We start from the raw sequence: 25,497 nt of genomic DNA, 5'->3' as shown, positions 1-25,497 counted from the left end.
AAAAAAATCTGGAGTGGAGCCCAAAGGTGGACTGATGCCTAAATATGTCATCTTTGCAGCAACTCCTGCGACCAAGCCGCTACTATTCCCTTGGGCCCAACTGGGGAAGTCGAGACCCTGATTTTTGGGCAGCCCAGGGTCTCCATAAATTTTTCTCAGGCTTGCACTCTGGAGAGGACACCCCAGTTTCACTGCAGAGCGTTAACACAACATAAGGGACAGCAATTATGAGTGATAAGCCCAACTTGACTGATGTAGAGAACAGGCACTACTGTCTGTCTGCCAGTGGGAGGGACCATCACGTCCCACTGGTCAGTTATCTTAAGCCTGGCAGCTCCCAAAGGAGTTGACCTACCATGGTCTACTTACTTCAATGGGGGCTCGAAGCTTAGAGTCTCTGCTCAACAAATGGACTGAATCCATCACACCAGGCAAGCAAATGTAACAAACAAAAAGCAGATACCAGCTCTTCAACTGGCAAGCTGGAATATCAGGACCATGTGCACGGGGCTGATAGATGACTTGCAGCTCGTCAACAACACTCACAAGACAGTTGTGATTGACGTGGAACTTGATAGGTTGAACACTGGCATTGCTTCCCTACAAGAGATAAGACTCGCTGAGAATGGATCAGAGGAAACATGTGAGCAGTCTTTGCTGTAAGGAACTTATTGCTCTCGAAAATGGAACGCTCAACAAATGGTTCAGAATGAGTTCTCTCTATGTCTCTTAATGCAAACAGGGCCAGTTAACTTCATGAGTGTCTATGCTAGGCTATTCTCCACTACAGAGATGAAAGACCAGCTCTATGAGGAATTTGACAGTGCTATCAACAGAATCCCTAAGAATCATCTTGACCGCACGAGTGGGCACGGGCCATGAGGCATGGCCCACTTCCCTCGGACATCACAGAAAGATAAAGGAATATGGATAGACTACTTGAGCTTTGCTGCTACCATGAGCTTTGTGTAGCAAACACCATTTTTCAGAACAAACCATGCCACAAGGTGTTATGGAGACATCCAAGGTTAGGATATTGGCACCAACTGGGCCTGATCATCATCAGATGTGACTCTCTAAGCAGCATCCTCAACACACACTAATGACACAGATCACTCTTTGGTGTGCACCAGGGTCAGGATGCAATCCTTGACACTTTTCCATTCAAAGCAGAAAGGCCAGCCTGTATCAATGTCAGCCATGCTGTTTACCCAGATATGAAAAACAGTTCTTCGATCCATTAAGCATGCACTGTCTGGCATTCCCACACACAGAGCAGAAGCAAAATGGAACATACTTCAAGAAAGCATTTATAATACTGCTCTCTCAACACTGGATCAAGGCTAATATCACTGTAATGGAACCTGTTATTGAAGTCAAGCGATCCACTCTCATTAATTACAAGAGAGGTCCAGGTGAGAAGACTCTAAATGCACTAAGAGATGCTCGAATTACATCCAATAGACTGCTGTGCCAATGACTAGAAGTTACAACTTTGCCAGAATATCCAGATGTCCTCCGACACAGGGACGTCAGGGCATATGTGATGGGATTAAAAAGGCAATAGATCCATCAACAAAGAAAACAGCTGCATTGAAATCAAAGGCAGAGGAGGTCATCACTAAGTGCAATAAACAGATGGAGCGATGGGTGGAACACTACCTTGAGTTGTACTCCAGGGACAACACCATTCCTGAGGAAGCATAGACACCATAAAGAACCTGCCTGACATAGAAGAGGTAGATACTGAACTCAATGGAGGAGCTTAGCAAAGCTACTGACTTGCTTGCATTGGCAAAGTTCCAGGTGATGATGCTGTACTGTCTAAACTCATCAAGCATGGGAAACCGGCACTCCTGCAGCATCTGTACAAACATTTCTGTCTCTGCTGGAGGGAAGAGGCAGTGCCTCGTGATGTGCGTAATGCAACGATCATGACCTAGGACAAGAACAAGAGGAACCACAGCAATTGCAACAACTATGGAGGCATCTCCTTGATGAGCATCATGGGAAAAGTATTTGCTCGTGTTGCCTTTGTCAGACTGCAGGTCTTGGCTGAACGCATCTATCCTGCATCCCAGTATGGTTTCAGAACCTGAAGATCCACAATCACATGATCTTCTCAGTCCAGCAGTTGCAAGAGAAATGCCATGAACAAAGGAGACCACTATATATTGTCTTCATCGACCTCACCAAGGCTTTTGATCATGTGAACAGAGGCAGTCTATTTAAGCTGCTGAAGAAAATTGGCTGCCTACCAAAGCTGCTCATTGTGATCTCCTCATTCCATGACCTGAGGGGTAAGGTCAGCTCTGAAGGGGTTACATTGGAACCCTTCGAGATCCACAGTGGGGTCAAACGGTGTTCTTGAGCTGATACTGTCTGACATATTCCCGTTGCTGTTCTCATATGCTTTCAGTTCATCTACAGGTGTCTACTTACATACCAGAACTGACAGAAAGCTGTTTAGTCTTGTCCAACTGAGATCCAAGACAAAAGTGTGGCAAGTCCTCATCAGAGAGTTGCTCTATGCTGATGATTCTGCACTAGCGTTCCCGACCAAGGAACATCTTTAGCAGCAAATGGACACTCTCTCACGCATGTAAAGAGTTTGGTTTGACCACCAGCATCAGGAAGACAAATGCCATGGTCCAGAATGTTGCCGTACCACCATCAATCAACATTGATAATATGATGCTGGAAGTTGTAGACAGCTTTACATATCTAGGCTCCACAATCACCAGCAATCTGTCACTTGTTGCATAAATCAACACACAAATTGCAAAAGCTGCAGCTGTTATGTCCAAGCTGAGTAAGACAGTGTGGAATAACAGCAACCTGACAGAGAACACCAGACTGTTAGTCTACCAAGCCTGTGTTCTCAGTGCAGTCCTCTACAGTCGTGAGACCTGGACAACTTATGCTGGGCAGGAGAAAAGGCTGAACAGTTTCCATCTTTGCTGTCTCAGATGTATCCTTGACATCTCTTGGCAGGACAAGATCGACAACTCAGAGGTCCTGGAGCATGCTAATTCCATCAGCAAACACTCATTACTGAGCCAACGACGTCTGCGATGGCTTGGCCACGTTCATCGGATGGATATATCCAAAGACCTTCTGTACAGGGAACTGGCCACTGGGTCACAACGACCTGCTGGATGTTCATCTCTTCGCTACATGGACACCTGCAAGTCAGATATGAAGATGGTGGACATCGACACAGAAAACTGGGAGACAGCAGCAGATGGCTGGAACCTCTGGAGGCTGACTGTTCGGAGGGGCATTGGAAGAGGCGAGGAAAAACGGAAAGCTCAGCTGGCTGAGAAGAGGGCCAGAGAAAGCGGTGGGCAGCGAATCCAGCACCTTCTCAGCTCACTGCCTTTACCTATAGCAAGTGCGGCAGACACTGCCATGCCAGAGCGGAGCACCTGAGCCACACCAGGTGGTGTTTAACACTGAGTTGACCATTAAGGCAGAAACCATCGTCACTCGAGACAGAAGACCTCCAGAAGGGAATTGATTAAAAACATAAAATAACCATGATGGGGGTTCTCAACTACCTCGATATTAATTGGACGGAATAGGTAAATAAAGAGTATAAGAGAATGGAGTTCCTACAATGTGTACAAAGCCGAACAAGAGAAGATTCACTATTGGATCTATTAATGAGTAATGAACCAGAGCAAATAAGAGAAGTAAAAGTAGGCAAACATCTAGGCAATAGTGACTATAATATATGCTTTAAGATGATAAATTATAATAGTATGACGAAAACCAGATTAATAGATTGGAGAAAAGCTGATTTTAAGGGGCTGAGAATAGCATTTGGGAAAATAAAATGGACAACAATATTGCAAACACCAATGTAGAAGAACAATGGGCAACATTTAAAATGGTATTAAACAGTGTAGGAAAAATATATTCAGCTAAAATGAAAGAACAAGCTAAACACTGATGAGACTTCATGGATGAATTCTGTTTATAACAGCACAGGGCCTAGTCTCTGGGGTAACATACACTTTTACCTGAAGGTTACACTTGAGGAGAGGAGTGCATTCTTTCTATAACATGGGGCTGCTCTCTGTGGGGTAAGATGCATCTTCATACCATAGGTTATACTCAAGATTAGCACTGCATTTTATATATAACATGGGACTGCTCTCTCCAGAGTAGCATTCACCTTTACCTGTGGGTTGTACCCTGGAATAGGAGTGTGTTTTATTCATAATATGGGGATGCTTTCTAGAATAACTGTATTTTTCAAACCCAGGTTATACCCTTTTTTTTTCACCTGGGGTAGGAGTGCATTTTATTTCACACTGGAACTGCTCAGTGCAATATAACATGCATCTTTATCTTCAGGTTATACCCTAGATTAGCAATGTATTCTATACAAAAGCACTGGAACTACTCTCTGTTGGGAAACATGCATCTTTACCTGTGATTTTTACCCTGGAATAAAAGTGGATTCTATGTTGTATAAAATAGCAAGTGTAAATTAGATATTCCCCTTTCCCTTTGCCATAAAACAGTTTGTAGGGATTATGAGGTAAGAAGGAGGCAGTCGGACCAATTGGATTGGTCTTTGAAAGAACTGGTGCAGACTAAATGGGCCAAATGGCCTCGTTCTTTGCTGTACTGTTCTATGATTCAATTATCAAGGAAAATAAAACAACACATCAATAAAACAGGAAGGCTGCAATGGGAATGGGCCATTAAAGGATAGACAGGATAATACCACAGATAAAGATAGAGAGATGGCAGAAATATTAAATAATTATTTAGTTTCAATATTTATCAGGGATATAGAACAGGTGGACATGACATTGGATGATAAGATAAATAATTAAATAGTGCATTGAAAATAAAAAAAGGGGATGTATTAAATGAACTAATCAAACTCAAAGAGGATAAAACCCTGGTCCAAATGGATTGCATCCATGCATTTTAAAAGTATCTAGGGAAGAGATAGCAGTGGAATTACTACACATATTAATTCTTTAGAAAAAGGTGTAGTGCCAGAGGACTGGCAGATAGCCATCATAATACTAAAATAAAAGCAAAATACTGCGGATGCTGGAAATCTGAAACAAAAACAAGAAATGCTGGATTCACTCAGCAGGTCTGGCAGCATCTGTGGAAAGAGAAACAGAGTTAACGTTTCGGGTCAGTGACCCTTCTTCGGAACTCCGAAGAAGGGTCACTGACCCGAAACGTTAACTCTGCTTCTCTTTCCACAGATGCTGCCAGACCTGCTGAGTGAATCCAGCATTTCTTGTTTTTGAGCCATCATAATACCTTTGTTTAAGAAGGGAAACAGAGCATGCCCAGGGAATTATAGACCAGTCAGCTTAACATTGGTGGCAGGAAAAAAAAATAGAATTTCTACTAAAGGAGAGAATAAAAGAAAACCTAGAAACAACAAAAAAAATTGTCAGCCTGGATTTCTAAATAGAAAATCTTGCTTGACCAACCTTATTGAATTTTTTGAGGAGGTGACAGAGGCAATGGTAAATGCAGTAGATGTAATTTATCAGCATATTCAAAAGGCCTTCAGTAAGGTGCCCCATAATAGTCTGATGAATAAGATCAGAGAATGTGGAGTCAGGGGACAGCGGCAGAATAGATTGCTAGCTGGCTTCAAGACGGAAAGCAGAGAGTGGAAGTAAAGGGTAGCTATTTACAGTGGCATAGGGTGGGTGTTGCACAAGGCTCAGTGCCTGGACTACTGATGTATACAATTTACATGAAAGATTTGAACTTTGGAATCAAAAGCATGGGGCTGGATTTTACCATAGGCAGATGGAACTTTGCCACTGACGTAAAAGTCGGTGGTGAACCCGCTTCCGCCTAGCCCGGGGATCCGACCCGCATTTTACGGGTCCGCGAGCTTTAATTGTCCCGATGCGGGGCTTCCACATGCTTGAGGGAGGAGGTCCCGTCTCAGTAAGCTGCCGATCAGTGGGATGGCAGCTCTTAGTCCCAGCAGCACCACCGGGAGTGGTGGCCACTGCTGGAACTGCAGCCCAGCCGACACCATGGAGCCTGGACTTCAAGCAAGTTGGGCTTGCCTCGCTGGGGGAGGGGAGGGGGATGGTTGGTGGTGGCGGCGAGGCAAGGGTAGTCGTTATGTGGGGGGGGGGGGGGGCATCTTGGGTCCTGGGGGTGAGTTGGGAGAAGGGGACAACCCTGTGCCTGACTGCCATGGCACCTCCCAGCGTGTGGAAAGGCCAGCAGCTCTCACTGGGCGGCCTTTCACGTCCCCAACACGCCCACTTGCCATGGGTAAAATGCCTGTGGAGGCGGGCAAAGCTCCTTAAGTGGCCGTTAAATGGCCACTTAAGGGCCTTGATTGGCCTCAGGCGGGCAGACTGTTTCCCCCCCCACCCGACCGCCGTAAAGTTGGCCGGAGGCGAGAGTGGGACAGGAAGGCCTCCCGGAGCCTCCCACTCAATTTTACGCCGCCCCCATACCACCATCCGGCCCACTGGGACAGTGTAAAATTCAGCCCACAATTTCTAAATTTGTGATCGACACCAAATTGCGGGGGGGGGGGGGGGGGTGGGAGAGGGGAACTCAATACGGAGGAGGACTGCAACAAATTACAGGAGGACATTAATAAACTTGAAGAATGGACAAATAATTGGTAAATGAAGTTCAACACAGATAAATGTGAGGTAGTAATTTTGATAGGAAGAGGGAGGTCACTCATTACTTGGAAGATGGAGTTCAGGTGGGGTACAGAAACAAAGGGATTTCAAGCGTACAAATACACGAAATCACTAAATGTTGTGCCACAGGTTAGCAAGGCCATTTTTTAAAAAGCAAGCCAAGCACTAGTGCTTATTTCTAGATGGATAGAATTGAAAAGCAGGGAAGTTATGCTAAACCTAAATCGAACCTTGGTTGGATCATACTTAGAGTACTGCGTGCCGTTCTGGTCACCATTTTCTAAATGGAGAGGATGCAGAGAAGATTTACAAGGATGATACCAGAAATGTGAGGGTGTACATGATCAGGAAAGGGTGCTCAGGCTCGGTCCCTTTTCTCTTGAAAAAAGAAGGCGGAGGGGTGACCTAATTGAGTTCTTTCATATTCTGAAGGTTTTGATAGAATGGATACGGAGACAATGTTTCCACTTGTCAGGAAGAGCATAACTAGAGGCTATCTATAAGATTATCACCAAGAAATCCAATAGGGAATTCAGAGAAAACTTCTTTACCTCAAGAGTGGTAAGAATGTGGAACTCCCTACAACAAGGAGTGGTTGAAGCGAATGGTATAGATTCATCTAAGGGGAGGCTAGACAAGCATATGAGGGAGAAGGGAATAGAGAGTTACGATGATAGATTTAGATGAGGAATGTGTGATGGAGTCTTTGTGTGAAGACTGTATTCTAAACAGCTGGACTGTATTCTAAACAGCTGAACTGTTGAATGGACTGTTAGGTTCTATGACTTTGTATTCAAAGCTTGTGTTTTTTCTGAGGCAGTCATTCACTGGAAATGAAACTGAAAGCTCCAGCGAGTTCTGGAAGGACAAGGTTGGTCTAAACCAGTTTAGAACAGTCTTACGATCAGAGACATGTAACTCGGGTTTCAGTTTGGAAGAACAGTTTGGGTGGCGCAGTGGTTAGCACCGCAGCCTCACAGCTCCAGCGACCCGGGTTCAATACTGGGTACTGCCTGTGCGGAGTTTGCAAGTTCTCCCTGTGACTGTGTGGGTTTTCGCCGGGTGCTTCGGTTTCCTCCCACCACCAAAAGACTTGCAGGTGATAGGTAAATTGGCCATTGTAAATTGCTCCTAGTGTAGGTAGGTGGTAGGGAATATGGGATTACTGTAGGGTTAGTATAAATGGGTGGTTCTTGATCGGCACAGACTCGGTGGACCGAAGGGCCTGTTTCAGTGCTGTATCAATAAATAAAAATAAATAAACTCCCTGTAGCAGGTGGAAGCAAAAACAGCCAGCTAGTGCTTTAAAGAGACAAGCTGGGAGCTGCAGGTTGTTGTGCTTTCAGAGAAGCTTCTTGGTTTTAAAAGACCAGCAGCAGACAGAGGAACCATTAGCGAACACGGCTTGTTGTCTTCAGTGACTTAAAGAGTTCACAGTGGAACCATCCTTGTTGCATCTGATAATTAACGTGTAACCTTTAAGATAGAAATGTCAACCGTGATTTAACTTAGTCACGTTTAACTTTTGTTAGTTTAGTTTAGTTTAGAGATACAGCACTGAAACAGGCCCTTCGGCCCACCGAGTCTGTGCCGACCATCAACCACCCATTTTATACTAATCCTACACTAATCCCATATTCCTACCACATCCCCACCTGTCCCTATATTTCCCTACCACCTACCTATACTAGGGGCAATTTATAATGGCCAATTAACCTATCAACCTGCAAGTCTTTGGCATGTGGGAGGAAACCGGAGCACCCGGAGGAAACCCACGCAGACACAGGGAGAACTTGCAAACTCCACACAGGCAGTACCCAGATTTGAACCCGGGTCGCTGGAGCTGTGAGGCTGCGGTGCTAACCACTGTGCCGCCCTTGTTGGTTTGAGTGTTAAAGTGAAACCTTTGCCATTTATTTTTTTTGTTTCCTAAATTGGGGTCAGTCTATGGTTTCAATTCTTTTGGTTTGTTGGTGGTCTCCACGAGGCTCGTAACAAAAGGGAGGAGGCTTGAATGGAGCATAAATGCCAGCAGGGACTGGTTGAGCCAAATGGGCTGTATATCCTAAGTAAAAACACAGTTTTAGGAAAGGGAAATCATGTTTATCAAATCAATTTATGTTTTTTTGAGGTGCAACTCAAGGTTGATATGGGGGAAACCAGTATATTTGGATTTTCTGAAGGCATTCGATAAGGTGCCACACGAGATTGTTGCACAAGATGGGGGAAAATACATCATGGAAATATATGGAACGAGGATTGGCTAATGGAGATATAACAGAGTAGGAATAAGTGAGTCATTCTGGGATGGCAGGGTGTAACTAGTGGACTCCTGCAAGGGTCAAATACTTGGACCTCAGCTGTTTATAATCTATATCAATGACTTAGATGAGGAGACAGAGTAATATATCCAAGTTTGTTCACGATACAAAGCTAAGTGGGAAAGTAAGACGTGATGAGCACAGAAAGAGACTGCAAAGGGATATAGACTAATTAAGTGATTGGACAAGAACTTGGCAAATGGAGAATAGCGGGGGTGGGGGGGTGCAGGGAAGTGTGAAATTATCTACTTTGGTAGGAAGAATTGAAAAACAGAATTTTTTTTAGAAGCTGAGAGACTAGTAAATATTCAGAGGGATTTTGGGGACCTTGTACATGAATCACAGAAAGTTAATAGGCAGGTACAATGAGCAAGTAGGAAGGCAAATTATATGTTGGCCATTATTTCAACCGGGTTAGAGTATAAGAGTAAGAAAGTCTTGCTGCAATACTATAGGGCTTTGGTGAGACCATACTTGGAGTACTGTCTACAATTCTGGTCTCCTTACCAAAGGAAGGATACATTTACCTTGTGGGGGGTTGCAACAAAGGTTCGCTAGATTCATTCCTAGTATGAGAGGGCTTCCCTATAAAGAAAGATTGTATAGAATGGGCCTATATTATCCAGAGTTTAGAAGAATGAGGTGATCGCATTGAACTGTATAAAATTCTTAGAGGGCTTGACAGGGTAGATATTCAGAGGCTGTTTCCCCAACTGGATATTCCAGAACTCGTCCCAGAATAAGGGGTTGACCATTTAGGACTGAGATGAAACAGTCTCTTCACCCAGAGGGTTGTGAATCTTTGCCCTCTGGGGTAAAGAATTCCAATGGATGTTCAGTCAATGAGTATATTCAAGACGGAGATTAATAGATTTTTTGGCACAATGAGAATTAAGGGATTTGGGTTTACAGCGTGAAAGTGGAGTTGGTATAGGCGGTCACTCATGATCTTATTGAATGTGGAGCAGGCTCAAGGGGTTGTATGGCCTATTCCTGCTCCTGTTTCTTATGTTCTTAATGTCTCCATTGTTAACTTCCCTTGACTGAAATATAATCAATGGTAGAAAAATAGAGATTTGTGAAAATAATAGGTTGAATGCCTTGCTTTGCACAGTGAGTGTTGAGGAGCAGACCAAACTGTTTTTAACAGTTTTATCAAAGCTTAAACCATTATTGATGATTTTAGAAAACTTTATATTATCATCTCGCTCTCTAAACCCTAGCTTCAATCTCACACTTTTTAAGAACAGTATCCAATACCATATCAAATTACATGCAATACTCAGTCTCTGATTACAAATGTGTCAGTAAGACATACTTAACATTGAGCTGCCAAGCCATGAGGTCAAGGAACATTCGCTGACAGCAATAAATGAAGACTTTGGCTTAAATTTTAAATTTGCTACATTTGCAATCCGTTCCACTCCTGGAGGGAGGGATTTAAACTTTAAAGGGATTTCTAACTGCCCTTAAAAAAATACTTGCATCCAGTATTGCCATGGCAGTAATGTGTGACATAACTAATATTGAATGCACAAGACGATATTTGAGCAGGCATATTCAACTTCTGCTATGACTCCTTACATAAAATCCCAGAAAAACACTATTATTTGCTAGAAGTCATCAGGGAGGCAGTGGAACTGCTCCCACCTTCCATCTGCCACGAAACAGATAGAGATTTAGGGCTATTGAAGGAGGAGGAGGTGTGGTGAAATCAACTAGAGCACCTGACTACATGGAAGACAGGCAATATGCATCACTTGATAATAAAGCACATTGCACTTTAATATTTTTCATCTCTAACTCTTTGGATTGTATATGGATGACACGCATACACATGAATATACTTCCCTCAATCACACAGCAAAATAAAGATTGTTGATCGGAACCTTACCAATATCTTTTGCTTTTCGTGGTATTGGTCGCCTCTGAAGCACAAGCATCTTTCTGGCATCCAATCGAATTTCAAATAGATTATTCAGAAATGCCAGTAGCGGAGCCAGCGGGAAGGCTGCAACAAATATTGTGATGAAACCATATTGAATTGCTGAAAAGGAAAAAAGAGATTGATAACAACTACTGGAATAAATGCCTGTACTGAGTGAAGGAACATTGAGTTTGGTGGCTTGGATTTTCAGTTGATATTGCAGTTGAAATCCAGTGTTTACACACATTCAGATCTGAGCTCCATTCCTATAACTAACTCTCCAGAACATTGCTGCAATACATTTCCATGGGCATTAGAAACAATCCAATACCTCATTCAAGGGTCCATTGAACATACAACAACTCAAACAGAGTATTAATAGGCTATTCTACAATAAGGGGTTCACAATCAAGCTTTATCCTGGTGTTACTCAATACCAACTTTGTAGCAGGGATCATCAGAACCAAAACCCTGTCTGTTTCATTTTTCCTTCACTAGCCCGAAACCCATATTTCTGTATCCTGTTATATCAAAAGTTGATTCAATCACCTCTTGAATCCTTCAACAGTCAACATCTAGCTCACCAGGTGCCTGTATGCTTTTCAGTATGCAGAGTTTAATTTATGTCCTTCCTAATTCGGAATCATATCCTCTGATTCTTCAAGTCTGGCTTTACACAAAATATTTCCACATCTACAAATCAGTTTCCTGGTTCTTTAAAGAAATTGAATCATGGCCTTGCTATCTTGTTTTGACTGAGAATAGATTCTGCTTCCTCCATTTTCATTCAAAGCTCAGCAATCTAAAACCTGGAACTATACTTGTTGGCTTCTCTCAATCCTTTCCACTGCTTCTACATCTCTTGTTAAGTGTCCACATGTGTGCTCTTTGATGCGTCAGCATCACTTCCTTCAACTTTATTAGTGGATCTTCGTATGTGTGCCAATATTTGTTTTTGCCTTTTTCACTGCTGCCTTACATGTCATTGGGAAGAGGTTACGTAGGGCTGCCAATTCCTGTGGAATTATACTCAACAAAAGCCAGTCTTTTTAGGATCTAAATCGGAAAAAAATGAATTCTTTCTCCAAACGACATTCTAGAGTCATAGAGTTATACAGCACAGAAACAGGCCCTTCGGCCCATTGTGTCTGTGCTGGACTTGCTCTGTTTTTTCCTCTCCATAGCACCTATTTAAGTAAATTTATATCCTTATATTCTACATGCACAAACACACTTTATATTTCTGTTTTTCTTTATGTACACATTTTCATATCCATGTTTCTTGTGAATATTGGTAAAACCAATTCCTAGAATCATAATGTTATTTTTAGAAAATAATTATCGTATAGTACCAAGAAATAGATTAAAAATAAGAATCTATTTTGGGTGTTTAGAGGACTATTCTGAGTAAGTGAATGACTGAATTCTAGATTACAGATGGGGAAAAACTCATTAAAGCACTAGGGGTGAGTGGAAGGTTATAATGACATTTAAGTATAGCAAGAGACATACCCATTTCCAAAAACTCATTGAATAAACTAAAGGAGTCAACATTGTTCAGGTTGTAGTTTTTGACCCAATGATTTTTTGTTGCATCCTTCACATCATACTTTGCGATGTTTTTGTAATATTTTTTCCATTGATATTTCAGGGCTCTGTAAAGCATTGATAATTAAAGTTAAATAGAAGCATGTAGTCAGCCACATTTAACAACAAGGTGTGAATTCTGAGCAAAGTGCAACAGGTATTCCTGACACAATCCTATGGGTTCTATGAGAAATGAGTCTGCACCAGAATCCACTTCATTCTTTGTGGAGATGGATCCACAGCAAAAAACTGCCCTTGATTCAAAACAAATTCATTGAATTGACAATCTCTCTCAGAGAGACCATAGACAGCAGATGTGATGGTTAGAGTTTAGCTTCATGAATGGGAAGTCTAGAGTGAGCTTTACTCTGCATCTTACCTCTGTTTTACTAGGAGTGCTTAACCTTGACACTCAATGCCCGAAATGAGTCATTTCCCCTATTTTCTTCACTTTGCTGAGTCTAAAATTCATTGCAATATTGAAAATTTTAAGGAGGATTGACATTTGCCACCCACTAATTTTTGGATGTGATGGGTTTTGGACAAAGTTATTAAAATTCAATAACAAATGAATAACAGTCAAAACCTCCATTATTCCACATTCAAATATTATCCTCATTGCCTTCATGCAGGAATGATAGCAGCCAAAGTCTAAAATTTCTTATACAAGTGTGAGGTATCTGAAGTCCACTGTCCTTTCGATGACATGGAACTTCAATCCATAATTTTCCAGTTTGCATCCTATTATGATCGATTATCATTGCGTTCAAGAGCAGCCAACCAGTCTGGTGTCATGCTTTCACGAACAAAAATCTATAACTGGTTGCTGTTAGTTGTACGGGAGTTGTGGGAGAGGGTGAGCATGTCAATCTTTTCATTACTTCTGCAAACAGCTTGAAAGGACATGAGTCTCAATGTGTGGGGAATTAGAGGAAGGGAGCAAATTTCTGCACATCTAGTCCAGCAATTGCACAGACTTTCAGAATTTATAACCTATATAACCAATTCTCAATGGAATCCAATGTAATTGTAGGACTAGAAGATTAATGACACGTGGTGTCAGAATATAAGCATTGTGCCTTCATAATGCTGCACTTCAAAGTAATTAACTTTCTGAAGCAACATGATAAGGTGCCATACAAATGCAAATATTATTACATAACTGACACCCAGTGATGCAGGATGTCACAGTATAATGCATTTTGTCGGGCACGATGCCCAATGGAATAAAATTTCAGGATACTGTATATCAATATCATATCCTGTCAGTCCAAACACAACTTGGTCCAAGTGCTGTCCTGCATATAACATACTGCGGTCCACACGTTAAAATAGATTTACTTCTGGTGAAGGCTAACTTACGGTACTGCATATTGCACACAGCTGCTCAGTATTTGTTTCAGTATCATAACAATGGCCATTTGAATGAAGAGATCCATCATGCAGCCACTTGGATGGCACTAGATTGGGGGAAAAAATGACATTACTATCTCTGCATTCATGAGTTTGTGTGCACAATTTCTCCAAGCAGGGGTTTATGCAAACTGCATGCCCCAACAGAAGTATATGGATAGTATCACTTGCATTTTCCTTTTCAGTATTAATAACACCAGGAATGGGGCTTCAGTGTGCCAAAGCTTCTAGGATTAGCCTAAATTTAATATTCTGGGTGTTGCCAACATCTCTGATTGGAAGTTTGCTTGTTTGAGAACAGCAAATGGTGCAGTGCTGCAAGACTAAACTGCCTGCAACAGCTTAAAGGGCCAAGGCTTTTAAATGGGCATCAGTGAGAAAACTCTTCAGTGGCTGAAGTCAGGCCTGACATAGGACAATAGTTGTAGTTATTGGAGGCCAATCATCACAGCCCAGGACATCTTTGTAGGTGTTCCTGGCCCATTTTCAGCTGCATATTCAGTGACTTTCCTATCATAAGGTCAGGAATGGGCTATTCACAAGTGTTCAGCTCGTTTCATAACTCCTCCAATAGTATAGCAGCCCATGTTCATCTGCAGCAAGATTTGACTAGTACTGTGTCTTGCTCTTGGAGCCATTGAGTATTCTGCAGCTGGTTTACCTCCTGATACCTAAATTTCTCTGCAGCATCTACTAGGCTCAAGTCAAGAATACTCACTGTGTCCCAGTTTGGTTTCAATTGCAACAACACTCAAGAAATTCAGCACCATCCATGATAACGCAATCCACTTCATCAGCACCTGGCCACTGAACTCAATACTCATCCCTTCCATCAGCTACACAGTGTGGCTATTCACCAAACTTACTTTGACAGAACCTTCCAGCCCCGTGATCTTTCCCACTGAGAAGGACAAGGGCAGGAGCATAATGGGAACACCATTACTTCCAATACATATCCACCCTGACTTGGATCTATATTACTGTTCATTCATTATTCCAGGATCAAAATCCTGAAATTCCCTACCACCATTGGAGCACCATCACCACAAGAACTGCAGCATTTCAAGAACAAAGCATACTACCATCTTCTTAGGGCAATAAATGTAGCCCTGTTACATCCCAGAGTTATCTAGTCCAGTTTATTTTTAAAAACTAGATAGTGAGCCAGAGGGGAGAGCATACAGCATCCAAATGTGCAGGAGAAGCTGGGGATGCAACGTAAGGAGGAAGCCGTTGCTGTCTGGGGAGTCAGGAGACGTTGCCCTCAATGCTGAAAAGCCTAGGAAGCCAGATCTCGATTGTTCTGCTTTTAAAACCAGGAAGTTTATAGAACAGCTAGCACATTCAAAAGCACTCGGTACGCTCTCCAACAACTTGCAGCAGATGGAAGGTTGACTGGAAGAATCCAGTACTAGCGTCTGGAACACCACAACCTTGGATGACAGCAGCACTGCAGTACACCCTTGAGCATGTGACAGTTTCAGACCGATCTGGAGCAGAGGCCCAGGGGCAGTCTTAGCTTCTACTAGGGATGCTTAAATAATTGTATAGAGATCTTTTGAAGAAAACTGTCCCTATCACAGGCAATAACAAAGGTAAATGGCATATATGACACTACCATCTCCAATAAATTCACCAGTCCATTCAGGGAAACATGTCTGCAGGCTGGAAGTAACAGTGGAAAATTAGGCAAGTGAAAAAATGGGTGAGAATCCATGACAAATCCCTGCTGTATTTCCCATTCCTGTCTGTGAGAATACCAGTTGAAAATCAGGTGATATAAAGAGGAAAATCAAGGCTAACAAGTCTATCACAGCAGGGATTTATCTGTCAAATTTATGGATACTATGTTCTGTCCCAGCAGATGTCATTGTTACTACGTCACAAAGTGTTTCAAGTTTTTGTGAAAAAAAAGAAAATCAGAAAATTGTAACTCACCTCCTCCAGTCGCCACTGACTTGCTATTCTCACATAATTATTTGGGTGGCCATTAATCCTAGTAGAAAAACAAATCAATTACTGCAGTGAAGGCTCACCAAGTTGTGTTGTATGAATGGACACTCCTTAGTACATTTCCACTGCACGCTCACTGTATAATGGGTAACAACAACTCAGCATACTGTGCATTACTACTGCATTTTAATGGTAGGTTAATTATGTTGTTGAAGATATACAGGTGAAGGGCATTGGTTAATTAAGGACTTAGAGTGGATATCCCTGGAGAGGGAGCATGTAGTGTCCACCAGTATGCTTGAAGCCTTCTGCGACACTCCAGAGCAGGGCTGTCCAATTATTTCATGTGGGGTGGGGTTGGGTTGGGTTGGGTTCGGGCTACATTACAATTTTTGTCCTACACTGGGGGCCAGTGAGAAATTTACTATCAAAACAACAAGTGTGCATTTTTGTGAAGAAGCTTTAAATGAGAAGACTAATTTATTGACTTAGTTTCTCAACATTATGTTGAACATTGAGTTAGTGACATACCTGGCATTATTTTTTGCTTGCATTAGCAGTCAATCTCTGCCCATACATTTAATGTAGCGATGTGGAGTATTCCGGATAGATGTCCATCTGTCAGGAGTGATCTTGATCTCTTTCCATCCCCTCTCTCTCTCACTCTCCTCTCTGCGTCTTTCTCTGACCCCCACTCCCTCTGTCTCCCTCTCTCCCTCCCTCTCCCCCACTCTGTCTGTCACTCCCCTACCCATCTCTCCCTCTATCTCTCCCTCTCCCCGCGCTCTCTATTGTCTCGCTCTCTCTCGCTCGCTTTCCACTCTCCACTGCCTGGTGCCCTTCTGTACAGTCACCATAAACGCCGATATTAGAGGCAGGCTTTGACCACCATCTCTCTGCTGCACGCAGCCATGTTGTGTGGGAGCATGGTCCTAACAAACCTATTGCTGCCCACCAAGGTGCCTGACAGTTTACATCCACAGGCTGGATGGAAACCTTTGGAGGGCCAGATTCTGGCCCGCGGGCTATATGTTGGACAACCATGCTCCAGGGAGACTGGAGTGCATCATCAACACCAGGAACAACATTCTAGTTTGATTTAGTTAAATTTCCTTTATAGATTTTTTTTGTTACCGTATAGTACTGGTGTTCCTTCATTAGAGTTATCTAGTCCAGTTTATTTTGATTGGTTATTCAAAAGAGGTATAAAGAGAGCCTATGGGACATGGGGAAAAAGGCAGGAGGCAGAGATATGTAATGCTGCATTCTGTGAATAAGCCTACCGTCAAGAAAAGGATCTGTGTTTAGCTTTATTATTCATCATTTGGTTTGAATCCATATAACACTGTACACGCTGTACAGTTGCAGTAGGGTTTAAAGGTATCCTGATGGAGATTCTCTAGTATAGAAACAAAAAACACTGCAATACTCAGCAGGTTTCCAGCCTCATGGGGACAGAAATAGAGTTAACGTTTCAGGTCAATAACCTTTCCATTTCCTCAGCAGTTCAGGGAATTTAAATTTAATTAATAAATCTGGAAAAAGAAGCTAGGCTCAGTAATGATGATCATGAAACCACTGGATTGTCGTAAAAACCCATCTGGTTCACTAATGTCCTTTAGATAATGAAATCTGCCGTCCACTTGTGACTCCAGACCCACAAGCCATTCAGTTGCATAAAACTACTGAAAAATCAAATAAGAATAAAACAAGACTGACCAGCCAGTAACCACCTAGGCATGGAAAACAACAAAGACACACCCTGCCCAGTTGATCCTGCAAAGCTGTGCTCTCTAACATCTGCCAGAATTGGAGAGCTGTCCCACGGACTTGTCAAGCAACATAGTTTTTCTCACCAAATCATACCGAACAGCCAATGCCCCAGACTCCTCCATCTCCATCCACCAGAGGTGACGGCACAGTGGTATACAGTTGGGAGGGAGTGGACCTGGCAATCCTCAACATTGACTCGAGACCCCATGAAGTCTCATGGCATCAGATCAAAGTGGGTAAGGAAACCTCCTGCTGATTACCAACTACCGCCCTCCCTCAACTGATGAATCAGTGCTCCTCCATGTTAAACATCACATGGAAGCATAGCAAGAGCATATAATGTACACTAGGTGGGGGATTTCGGTGTCCATCACTAGGAGTGGCTTAGTAGCAGCAGTACTGACTGAGCAGGCCAAGTTCTGAAGGACATAACTGCCAGACTGGGCCTGCGGCAGGTGGTGAGAAAACCAACCAGAGGGAAAAATCTATTTGATCTTGTCTTCACCAATCTACCTTTCTCTGATTCATTTGTCCATGACAGGAGTGACCACCGCATTGTCCTTGTAGAGACAAAGTCCTGTCTTCACAGTGAGGACATCCTCCATCGTGTTGTGTGGCACTACCACCGTATTAAATGGGGCAGCTTCAGAACAGATCACGCAGCTCAGAACCAGGCATCCTTGAGGGCCATCAGCAGCAGAATTGTATTCAACCACAATCTGCAATCTTATGGCTGGCATATCCCTCACTCTACCATTACCGTCAAGCCAGGGAACCAAACCTGGTCCAACGAGGAGTGTAGGAGAGCATGCCAGAAGCAGCACCAGTAATACTAAAAATGAGGTGCCAAACTGGTGAAGCTACAAGGACTACATGCCACTGAACAGTAGAAGTAGCATGTGATCCCACAACCAACAGATCAGATCGAAGCTCTGCAGTCCTGCCACATCCAGTTGCGAGTGGTGGTGGGCAATTAAACAACCAACTGGAAGATAAAGTTCTACAAACATCCCCATCCTCAATGATGGGGGAGCTGAGCATGTCAGTGCAAAAGACAAGGCTGAAGCATTTCCAATCATCTTCAGCCAGAAGTGCCAAGTGGATGATCCATCTCAGCCTCTTCCTGAGGTCCCCTCTTCAGCCAATTCAGTTCACTCCACATGGTATCAAGAAACGGCTGAGTGCACTGGATACAGCCCTGACAACATCCCAGCTGTAGAGCTGAACACTTGTGCCCCAGAACTGGCCTCACCCTAGCCAAGCTGTTTCAGTACAGCTACAACACTGGCATCTACCCAACAATGTGAAGAATTGTCCATATATGTGTGCCCTGACAAATTCAATCCGAACAATTACCGCTCCATCAGTCTACTCTCAGTCATGACAAAGTGACGGGGGGTGTCGTCAACAGTGCTATCAAGCAGCACTTACTCAGCAATAACCTGCTTACTGATGCTCATTTTGGGTTCTTCCAGGAGCTCCAAACCTCATCACAGCCTTGGTCCAAACATGGACAAAAGAGGTAAATTCCAGAGGTAAGATGAGAGTGACTGCCCTTGTCCTCAACATAAGAACATCAGAAAAAGCAGCAGGAGTAGACCAGTCAAGCCTGCTCCGCTATTAATATAATTAGGGCTGATCTTTGGCTTCAACTCCATTTCCTGCCTGCTCCCCATATCCCTTGATTCTCAGAGACCAAAAATATCCCTATCCCAGCCTCAAATATATTCAACGAGGAAGCATCCACAACTCTCTCAGTTAGAGAATTACAAAGATTCACTACCCTTTGAGTGAAGAAATTTCTCCTCATCTCGGTCCTAAATGATTGTCTCCTTATTCTGAGACTGTGTCCCCTGGTTCTAGACTCCCCAGCCAAGGGAAACAACCTCTCAGTGTCTACGTTGTCAAGCCTCTTTAGAATCTTGTTTGTTCAATGAGATCACTGCTCATTCTTCTAAACTCCAGAGAATATAGACATAGTTTACTCAGCCTCTCATCATAGGACAACCCTCTCATCCTAGGGACCAATCTAGTGAACCTTTGCTGTACCACCTCCAATGCAAGTATATGTTTCCTTAAAAATGGAGACCAAAACTGTGCATGGTTCGCCAGGTGTGGTTTCACCAAAGCCCTATACTATTGTAGCAAGACCTCTTTATTCTTGTACTCCAAACCTCTTGCAATAAAGGCCAACATGCCATTTGCCTTCCTAATTGCTTGCTGTACCCGCATGCTAATTTTCTCTGTTCCTTGTATGAGTACACCCAAGTCCCTCTGAACATCAACATTTACAAGTTTCGTGCCTTTTAAAAAAATTTCTGCTTTTCTATTCTTACTACCAACGTGAATAATCTCATACTTCCATCTGTCACCTTGTCGCCCGCTCACTTAACCTCTCTATATCTCCCCGCAGCCTCTCTTTGTCCTTCTCACAGCTTACATTTCCACCTACCTTAGTATCATCAGCAAATTTGGATGCATTACTCTATCTCTTCATTTAAGTCATTGCGATTGATTGTAGATAGCTGAGGCCCCAGCACTGATCCTTGTGGCACTCCACTAGTTACAGCCTGCCAACACGAAAATGCTCATTCATCCCTTACTCTTTGCTTTCTGTCATTAGGCAATTCTCTATCCATGAGCTGTTATTTTTCATCTTAACCTTTTGTGTGGCACCTTAACGATGCCTTTTGGAGATCCATGCATACTACATCTACTGGTTCCCTTTCATCTATCCTACTGGTTACATCCTCAAAAACCTCTAATAAATTTGTCAAATAGGATTTCCCTTTTGTAAAACATGTTGACTTTATCTAATCATGTTATGATTTTCTAAGTGCATTGTTAAGACTTCGCTCTTAGACGGGCAAGGTTGAACAACCTGCCACCTGATCTTGTGTGGAGGAAAATTCCTTCTTCTGAAGACTTGAACACATGTGAGAGAAGCAGGGAGAAGAAGATCCCAAACAGTGTAGGTGCGAGAACACAGCCCTGTTTCACGCCACTCAGGATAGGAAAGGGGTCTGATGAGGCACCGCTATGCTGAATTGTGCCTTTCATATTGTCATGGAATGAGGTGATGATACTAAGTAGCTTTGGTGGGCATCCAATCTTTTCTAGTAGTCTGAAGAGACCACGTCTGCTGACGAGGTCAAAGGCTTTGGTGAGATCAATGAAAGCAATGTAGAGGGGCATCTGTTGTTCACGGCATTTCTCCTGTAGCTGGCGAAGGGAGAACAGCATGTCAATGGTGGATCTCTCTGCTCGAAAGCCACACTGTGCCTCAGGGTAGACACACTCAGCCAGCTTCTGGAGCCTGTTTAAAGTGACTCGAGCGAAGATTTTCCCCACTATGCTGAGCAGTGAGATTCCACGGTAGTTAAGACCAAAGTTCGGAAAGTCCTCATTGGGGAACTCCTCTTTGCTGACGATGCTGCATTAACATCTCACACTGAAGAGTGTCTGCAGAGACCCATCGAAAGGATTGCGGCTGCCTGCATCGAATTTGGCCTAACCATTGGCCTCAAGAAAACGAACATCATGGGACAGGACGTCAGAAATGCCCCATCCATAAATATCGGTGACCACACTCTGGAAGTGGTTCAAGAGTTCACCTACCTACGCTCAACTATCACCAGTAATCTGTCTCTCGATGCAGAATTCAACAAGCGCATGGGGAAGGCTTCCTCTGCTATGTCCAGATTGGCCAAGAGAGTGTGGAAAAATGGCGCACTGACACAGAACACAAAAGTCCAAGTGTATCAAGCCTTTGTCCTCAGTACCTTGCTCTACGGCAGCGAGGCCTGGACAACGTACGTCAGCCAATAGCGACGTCTCAATTCATTCCATCTTCGCTGCCTCCAGCGAATCCTTGGCATCAGGTGGCAGGACCGTAACCTCAACGCAGAAGTCCTCGAGGCAGCCAATATCCCCAGCATCCTGCTAAGCCAGCGGTGCCTGAGATGGCTTGGCCATGTGAGCCGCATGGAAGATGGCAGGATCCCCAAGGACACATTGTATAGCGAGCTCGTCACTGGTATCAGACCCACTGGCCGTCCTTGTCTCTGCTTTAAAGACATCTGTAAACGCGACATGAAGTCCTGTGACATTGATCACAAGTCGTGGGAGTCAGTTGCCAGCGATCGTCAGAGCTGGCGAGTAACCATAAAGGCGGAACTAAAGCGTGGCGAGTCGAAGAGACTTAGCAGTTGGCAGGAAAAAAGACAGAAGCGCAAGGAGAGAGCCAACTGTGTAACAGCCCCGACAACCAATTTTATCTGCAGCGCCTGTGGAAGAGTCTGTCACTCTAGAATTGGCCTTTATAGCCACTCCAGGCGCTGCTTCACAAACCACTGACCACCTCCAGGCGCTTACCCATTGTTTCTCGAGACAAGGAGGCCAAAGAACCTGTTAAGGCTTCCTTGATAATAGATTCCAGCACTTACCTGACAACCAATTTCAGACTAACTGGACTATAGTTCCCTGTTTTCTCTCTCCCTCCTTTCTTGAATAGCAGTGTTAGATTTGCTAACTTTCAATCTGCTAGGATTGTTCTAGAATCTTGGGAATTTTGGGAAATCATAACCAGTGCATTGACTCGCAAGGCAGCATTTGACCAAGTTTGGCATCAAGGATTCCTAGCAAAATCAAAGTTAATGGAAATCAGGGGAAAAACCCTACTATGGTTGAAGTCATACCTAGCACAAAGGATGGTGGTTGTTGGAGGTCAATCATCTCAGTCCTAGGGCATCGATACAGGAGTTCTCAAGGGCAGTGTCCTGGGCCCAACTATCGTCAGCTGCTTCACCAATGACCTTTCCTCCATCATAAGGTCAGAAGTGGGGATGTTTGCTGAGAATTGCACAATGTTCAGTACCATTTGCAACTCCTCAGATACTGAAGCAGTCTGTGTCTGCATGCAACAAGACCTAGACAACATTCAGACTTGGGCTGATAAGTGGCAAATAACATCTGTGCCATACAAGTGCCAGGTAATGACCATCTCCAACAAGACAGAATCTAACCATCTCCCCTTGATGGTTAACAGCATTACCATCGCTGAATCCCCCACTATCAACATCCATTCACCCAGAAACTTAACTGGACCAGCCGTACAAATACTGTGGCTACAAGAGCGGTTCAGAGTCTGGGAATTCTGCGACGAGTAACTCACATTCTGACTCCCAAAGCCTGTCCACAAGGCACAAGTCAGGAGTGTGATGAATACTCTCCATTTGCCTGGATACTCCAACAACACTCAAAAAGCTACCCACTTGATTGGAACCCTGTCCACCACCTCAAACATTCACTCCCTCCACCACCAGCATACAGTGGCAGCAGTGTGGACCATCTACAAGATGCACTGCAGCAACTTGCTGAGGCTCCCTTTACAGCCACTTCCAAATCCACGACCTCTACCACCTAGAAGAACAAGGGCAACAGACACAAGGGAACACTGCCAGCTGCAAGTTCCCCTCCAAGCTATACACTATCCTGACTTGGAACTATATTGTGTTATGATCCCCGTGGAGAATAACAATTTACCAAATGACCCCAATAAAAAAAGATAAGATTTCACTTTTAAGACTTTTACTCTAACAGTCAAACCAAATCAACATAAATTAAGCATGAATTAACAGACAAATCATGACTGAGATTTTATATATATAATATATATATATATAATATATATTAGAAATTGCACATTAACTATCAGATACAACAAAGGTCGATCTCACAGATTTACTGGCAGTCCATTCAGCATATATGGCACCGATTACAGCCACAAAGTTCTTCAAAGCTCTGAAATTCCTCAGGTAGATCTCCAGCTCCTGTTTTCCAAAATGCAGCCCCTGATCCTTGTCCGACAGCAGTTCCCCTTCAATCCCAAACTCCATGGGTACAGTTTTCACCCAAAATGGCACACTTCTCCAGAACCTTCTCAGCTCTGCTGACCACAGGCTTGATGGCATGGATCCACCAGTACTACCTTCATTTGTGCCCTTCACTGACAATCCTGTACACTGTTTGGTTAATCAGTTCCTTGAAGTAACAGAAACATCTCCTGGAACCAGCCTTCACTTTCTTCAACCTGCCTGCAATGCACCTTCCTGCCAACTGAGCTTGGATGGCTCTGTCTCCTTTTTGTCTGGTTCCAACCAATTTCAGTTTCCCTGGAAACCTGGAGTTTTTGTTTCAGTTTCTGTTAGGACAGCCTGTCCCAGTTCCTCACTGTCTGTCCCAAAAAAAGAAAACATCTTTGCGATCAGGGTCTGTGAACCTAACAGAACATTCAACAAGTCATCTGTTCAGAAGACAGCTCGCACAAGCTCCCTACGAGTCCTGCAGACTGCAGATTTCATGACAGTTGCCACTCCTTCATTGTCACTGGGTCAAATTCCTGGAACTCCCTCCCTAACAGTATTGTGGGTGCACTTATAACATGGACTGCAGTGGTTCAAGAAAGCAGCTTCACCATCACTTTCTCAAGGACAATTAGGGATGGGCAATAAATGCTAGCATTGCCAGTGATGCTCAGATCCCATGAACGAATTGAAAAATGCACTTGTAATTCAGTACACTATCATGTGGTCTGCAGTGCACAACTATGCTAACAATACCTATTGCATCTTATTACTGCAGATTTAGTCCATGTGTGAAATAAACCTACAGACATAGTAGTCGAGGAAAAGCCCTGGAATTATTTAAGAAACAGTTGCTACAACAGAGAAACATTAGGATCTCTCTGGATGGATAAATTAAGATGGACCAAATGGCCTTCATCATCTGAAATTATCTTGTGATCCAGCAACCTACAATCATACAAAAACATGATCAGTGTATGTCACTAGCTTATAAATGCCTTAGTAGACAAATGCACTCCAATGTGCCTGTACTGAATTAACCATTCTCAGAGGAGGGGCAGTTAAATAGCTATATTTGAATTACGTCCCTGCATTAGGAAAGAGAAAATCATGATGGAGCTCTTGGTCAGGAGATGGAAAGGAGGAAAGATGTTCTGCATCTGCAAGGGCCCTGCGAACATATGCTCAGAAGGCAATGCCAGCAGATACAGTGGAATCAAGCCGCGAAGACCTGGATGCATTGCTGCAAGAAGTTCAGTGACCTCACACGAGTGATCAAGTTCTGTGAATGTATGTTCAAATGCCATATCCTACCAACTGCACCACTCGCTAGGGACACAGCCCCATTACTCACCTACCAACAATCAATCATACCTAACATTCATATACTACACCACACCCTCACACACTTAGTACTGCTACAAGCCTCAGACCCACATCTTTTATTCATGGAATGTGGATGTTGCTGGCAAGACCAATATTTATTGCCCTTGAGAAGGTGGTGATGAGCTGCCTTCTTGAACCGCTGCAGCCCGTGTGGTGGAGGTACTCCCACAGTGCTGTTCGGAAGGTAGTTCCAGGCTTTTGATCCAACAACAATGAAGGAATGACTATATGTTTCCAAGTCAGGATGGCATGTGACTTGGAGAAGAATTTGCAGGCGGTGGTGTTCCCATGCGGCAGCTGCCTTTGTCCTTCTAGGCGCTAAAGCTCGCAGGGTTGGGAGGTGCTGTTGAAGAAGCCTTGGCAAGTTGCTGCAGTGCATCTTGTAGATGGTACACAATGCAGCTACAGTGCGTTGGTGATGGATGCCATTGCATAACTAGCCTGTGGGACAGCTCACCCAATTTTGGCACAAGTCGGAGACATGTTACTGAGGATGACTTTGCCGGGTTGAGTGGGCTGAGTGCGCTTTTGTCATATCTGGTGCCTGGGTTGATGCCAGGTGATCCATCTAGTTTTATTCTTACTGTTTTTCGTAGCGGTTT

General features: G+C 43.6%; 1 protein-coding gene across 3 annotated transcripts in view; it reads right to left on the bottom strand.

Annotated features, from left to right (window-relative positions):
• Nucleotides 1-25,497, bottom strand: part of LOC137377286 (anoctamin-9-like) — a 178,331-nt gene that overhangs the window by 18,311 nt on the left and 134,523 nt on the right. For all 3 annotated transcript variants that reach the window (XM_068046833.1, XM_068046832.1, XM_068046836.1), the window contains exons 17-20: nucleotides 15,858-15,915; nucleotides 13,869-13,966; nucleotides 12,432-12,574; nucleotides 10,887-11,039 (exon numbers count right to left, since the gene is read on the bottom strand). In XM_068046833.1, the coding sequence (XP_067902934.1) occupies nucleotides 10,887-11,039; nucleotides 12,432-12,574; nucleotides 13,869-13,966; nucleotides 15,858-15,915 (452 nt within the window). The remainder of the gene's footprint in view (nucleotides 1-10,886; nucleotides 11,040-12,431; nucleotides 12,575-13,868; nucleotides 13,967-15,857; nucleotides 15,916-25,497) is intronic.

The sequence above is a fragment of the Heterodontus francisci genome, chromosome 14 (genome assembly GCF_036365525.1).
Source record: "Heterodontus francisci isolate sHetFra1 chromosome 14, sHetFra1.hap1, whole genome shotgun sequence".
NCBI classification, from domain to species: Eukaryota; Metazoa; Chordata; class Chondrichthyes; order Heterodontiformes; family Heterodontidae; genus Heterodontus; species Heterodontus francisci.
Note: the sequence above shows the minus strand (reverse complement) of the source record. Positions and strands in the feature narration are given on the sequence as shown.